Source organism: Rhagoletis zephyria, unplaced genomic scaffold (genome assembly GCF_001687245.7).
Source record: "Rhagoletis zephyria isolate East Lansing unplaced genomic scaffold, Rhagoletis_zephyria_1.1 Rzeph_scaffold_28340, whole genome shotgun sequence".
NCBI classification, from domain to species: Eukaryota; Metazoa; Arthropoda; class Insecta; order Diptera; family Tephritidae; genus Rhagoletis; species Rhagoletis zephyria.
In genome coordinates this window covers 1-4925 of record NW_016185397.1, presented here as the reverse complement: position 1 = coordinate 4925, position 4925 = coordinate 1, and the positions used below count along the sequence as shown (strand labels likewise).

At 44.0% G+C, this 4925-nt stretch overlaps 1 protein-coding gene across 1 annotated transcript; it reads right to left on the bottom strand.

The window, feature by feature from the left end:
- Nucleotides 1-24: 24 nt before the first annotated feature.
- Nucleotides 25-2886, bottom strand: LOC108382725 (LIM domain kinase 1-like; the record flags this gene model as incomplete). The annotated part of the gene is made up of 4 exons (XM_017639095.1): nt 25-1047; nt 1108-1262; nt 1305-1373; nt 1431-2886. Coding segments are annotated over 4 exons (2703 nt in total), but the record flags the coding sequence as incomplete, so codon positions are not given.
- Between the last annotated feature and the right edge of the window lie 2039 nt (nt 2887-4925).

Genomic DNA, 4925 nt, shown 5'->3' with positions numbered 1-4925 from the left:
TGTATCTGCTGCATGGTGCTCAGCGTTGCGGCGTCGACTTCTTCACTGGATGTGGCGGCGCCAACGGTCGCGGGCGCGGATACCTCCACAGTGATTATTTGATCGGACGCCTGCGACGCATCGATTGTATCGGCCGCCACCTGCATATCAGTTAGCAACACCTGTTTAGCAGCTTGTGTTTCTTGCATTTTTTCAACCTCTTCCGCGGCGCTAACTTGTACCTCTTCCTCAACGCGCTCTTCACGCAACACTGCCGGCCGATTCATTGTGGGAGCGGCAGGCATTTCGCAATCCGTCGCCTTCATATCTTCGTTGGCATTAACTTCGTGATAGTTGAGACTCGTGTCACAGCTGGAGTCGAAATCTGAGCAATAATTTAAGTCTTTGACGTTATTCAGCCGCAGGTCCCCATCGCGATTAATGTCCAGCAGAAAGCCTTTCTCGCCATATGGCCGACTTTTCTTCGCTACAGCACCACTGCCATTGCAGCTGTTCAGCGGCGTCCCAGCTCGCGCGCCGTTCTGCAACGTTTGCTTCACCGCCTCCAATACGCGATCGGTGCTTTTGTTCTCCGGCGTCAGACCGCGTTGTTGCGCGGCTTGCATGAGGCGCTGACGACGACGCGCACGCATGCTGTCACGTATGCGCTCACCAGTGGGCGAAAAATCTTTGCCCAAGTGCGGCGATTTCGGCATATCGCTGCGCAGTATGACAGTATTCTCTTTGCCTTCAATTCGCGGGGAGTCCTTGAAATCGCTGTCCTCTTTGATAATTTGCTCGCTTGCACTCGGTGGCTGGATAACAGCAACTGCGGGTGTTTCGGGTGCGGGCTTCGGTGGTGTTTGCTTTCGTTGCTTTTCCAAATCGTCCAGATCATCGCGGCTACGATTCGACTTAGGCGTGAGCATGCCGTCCGGCGTGCTGCTAACGCTTATGGTACCCTGGTAGTTTTCGATGTCATAGAGCAGTTCGGCGGGCAGCGACTGGTTGACGGCGATGGAGGCCATTAGGCTTTCCAGCCAGATTTCAAGTGTTTCGAAGGACGGTCTGGAGGAGAAAGAAAAAAATATAATATCTTTTTCTAAGCAATCATATATTCTCACTCACCTTTTATCAGGATTGAGATCACAGCAAAGAAAGGCGATTTTATAAAACACATCAGGGCACTGTTGGCAAAATTTTTCGCGAAATACTTTCTGATTCAAACCGAAATCGGAGGTACGTGGTAGGAAATCCGGGTCGGCTTGCACCCGTCCAATTATCTGTCAATAGAAAAAAATATATAANAATTTTTCGCGAAATACTTTCTGATTCAAACCGAAATCGGAGGTACGTGGCAGGAAATCCGGGTCGGCTTGCACCCGTCCAATTATCTGTCAATAGAAAAAATATATTTTCAGCTGAATTTATTTTAATTCACAAACACTCACCTCACACAGCACGATGCCGAACGAGAACACATCCACTTTCTCATCATACTTGAGTCCCTTCATCATTTCCGGCGCCATCCAATATGGGTTACCCACCACTGTGTAGCGCTGTCTGCGCTGCCTGCTCTTGCTGCGCCCCAGAGTGCCGTTCGGACTCAGACATGCGCCACCAGACCAACGTTCACTGCCGCTATTCGCCGCTAACATGCTTCCACCAGCGCCTACAGTCGCGCCGCTGCCGCCACCCGCGCTGTAGAAGGGCGCTGTGATGATACGCGCCAGCCCAAAGTCCGCCACTATCACCGACTTATCTTCCCGCACAAGGCAATTTAAAGAATTCAAGTCGCGATGTATAATATTCATGCGGTGCAAATAGCTCATGCCGCAAGCAATGTCTTTTGCGAATGAGATGCGCTGTGGCCACGTTAGCGGCAACCCAGAGTCGTGTATGAGTTCCTTGAGTGAACCTCCAGCAATGTACTCGGTGACCAAATGCAGTTTCTTATCCTTGTAGAGCACGCCAATGAAGCGCAGCACATTCTTGTGATGCAACGAACGCAGCACCGCAACCTCTTTGAGAAAATTACGCTGCGCCTCTTCGTCGACGCGATAGAGCTCCTTGAGCACCATCACCTCCTTGGTAAGGCGATGCGTCACCTTGTACACTTGCCCGAAGAACCCCTTGCCGAGCAATTCGCCCAACACCAGATCAGATGCGCGGAAGATGCGCTGCGGCTTGGGCTCCACGCGAAACGACTTCGTGCGCGACAAGTCGTAAATTTGGGCTGAGGGCGCATGCTGCTCATCCAACAGCTTCGACATACTTGAGCAGCGCTCCTTATCGCGTAAACGCATGCCCAGCTGTGTGGAGTCTGCTGCTTTGATGGCACTACTGCCAATTGCAACAGCGCAGCACCCGGCTACACCGCTGCCGATTGGTCCAACGGAATGTGTGGAACCGGTATGCGTCAATAGCGCCTGTTCGGCAGCAATCATATTCAGATTCTTGCACTTGCGCAGCTGGCGTGTCTTTGTGCCGCTTATGTAGCCCTCATCCTTGCGCTTGTAGATACGTTCCTTGTCCTGCTTGGTGAGACGTGTGGGTGAGCTGCCACCGCTGCCGCAATCGCTGCTGTTGCTCTGTGGCGCGATAGTACTGGTGCTAGTGCTGCCGGTGAGCGAGTCTGTGACGCTGCGACGGCCGTATACTTCAATGCTTGACGCGGATGTGGCCAACGGCGGGAGGTCACTGTACGATGTGGGTCGATGGAGTATGTCAGCTTGACTACAGCTGCGGCACACTTGCACAGGATCGTGTTCGACGGTGAGCTGTAAAATTTTCTCGGTGCTTCGTATCAATTTGTCGATGTGTTCGATGGAGGAGTCGTTCACGGGCGTGCCGTTAACCTCGAGTATACGATCGCCAATGTGTAGGTTGGCCAAGTTGACGTCAATTCTGTGGCGAGTGGAGGATAGAAAAGGAAAAAATTACTCTTTTTCTAGTAAGGTGTTCCAATTCCTATTGAATATCAAGCGTGATACATGGATTTGGGAAAGAGGATAAATTTCTAAAATTCTCGTATAACTAGATATTTAATTGCGCCAGAATTGCAAGAAGTTTAAAACTAAAGTAGTAAAGGAAGCGAATTTAGCCAAATGCCTTAACCCTAAAATGAGCACTTTTTTGAAAATATACCAAAAAAAAAACACAAGAGAGAAATTTTTATAAAAAGTTAAGCTAAGGTGATAAAGTAACCAAACGAGCTTATAACTGATAATGTTAAATATTACTACTTTTAAAACATATCCCTAAAATTTTGGGTATTGGTTACTTTTTATAAAAACGTTTAAAAATTTCATTCTTTAATATCATTTTCAAGAGAAAACTGGTTGTTTTACGCTTAATTACCATTCTAACGAAATCCATGTTACGCTGATATTACATTATTATTATTATATAGGTATTAAAATCAAAAAGAAATTTTAAATTAGTAAAAAGCATTTAAATTTACCTATAATCGCTACCACAACACTGATCGATAACCGATGTTATAAAGGAGAAAACATATTTCCCAACACGACCATATATTCTACAAATGAATCTGCATTTGTTGGTGGTGGTGTAATTGGTGGTTGTTATAAAAATAGATATTTACGTTTACAAATATTTGGTAGATATTTGTTATTGAATTGTTAATTTGCAATGGGTTGTTGATGTGCGACAAGCATTATTTTGCGATAACAATAACAAATTCATACAAGCGACAGTGAAGAGGCGGGTGTGTTTGGTGTACAAGAAGAGAGAAAAATGTAAAGTAATGAATTAGTAAATGACGGTAAATATACACAGTTAATAATTTATATTAATTGGAGATATTTTATAAATGATTACAATGCGTATTGGAGGAGTCAGCACATACATTATATACGATTTTTGGCATCACTTAGGTTAAAGGGACTGGCAGTAACTTGCTTCAATTCCTTAGTTAAAGCTAGACAGCATCACAAAATGAAATATTTGGGCGATGTTCACATTTAATTTAGGGGAATTATTGAATTTTTCAATAAAAGCAGTCATTAACCAATATTTTATACTCTACTTTACAAAAATTTCCCACATGGGAAATTTTCCAAAAACTGTAAAATATCCACTTATTCATTTATTTGCTCCGTTTAAGACGATTGAACACGTTCTTTGGAAATTTCCCCAAAAAATCTATCTTGGAACATTTTTCCCAATACCTTTTTTCGTGCATAAAAATTTCTACTTGTTCGTCAAATAAATTTAAAAAAGGTCATCTTCAAATTCTTAAGTTTGAGCTCACTTCATCAGTGCGAAAACTGAGTCTGAGAGTTTAAGCTCACTTTTTATGCATGAGGCCCTATGAATTTATAACCATTAGCTATATTAATTGGCACACTCTCCAACAATACACAATGTTATCCAATAAACTTAGACTAATTAGCAAAAAACAAATCTTTAATAGTTATTCAAAACAAATTTCAAGTCTTTACTTATTTCTCGGCGGTTGACTTTAGCTGCTTACTACTCACTCTAGTTAAAAAAATCTACTAGTTATTTGTGCACAGATGACCACTATCACAACGCACTGACCAGTTAAGCGAACAATTGCTTGCTGTTCGCCAGTTAGGCGTCTTATCAACGCATACAAGCACGCTACCGCGACATTGTATGACTAATACAATATTTTTTTTGCGATTGCGACATGAATATTAAAATAAAAGTCAACGTAAGTTGCTTATTGGCCAATCTAACCGAAACTGCCGCAAGCTGATAAGTCGGCTACACAACTGAATACTAGAAGCTTTAGTCTTACGCGCTTGATATTGCACCGAAGTGGTGCAAGCCGATACAAGCCCAGTTATGGTGTGCGGAGTGAGCGGAGATGAAACAGAAAAATAAATAAATAAACAAGAAAAGCAAGGCGCTGATAAGCGTGGAGGTATGCGAATTATTTTCAATGTAAATAGTAA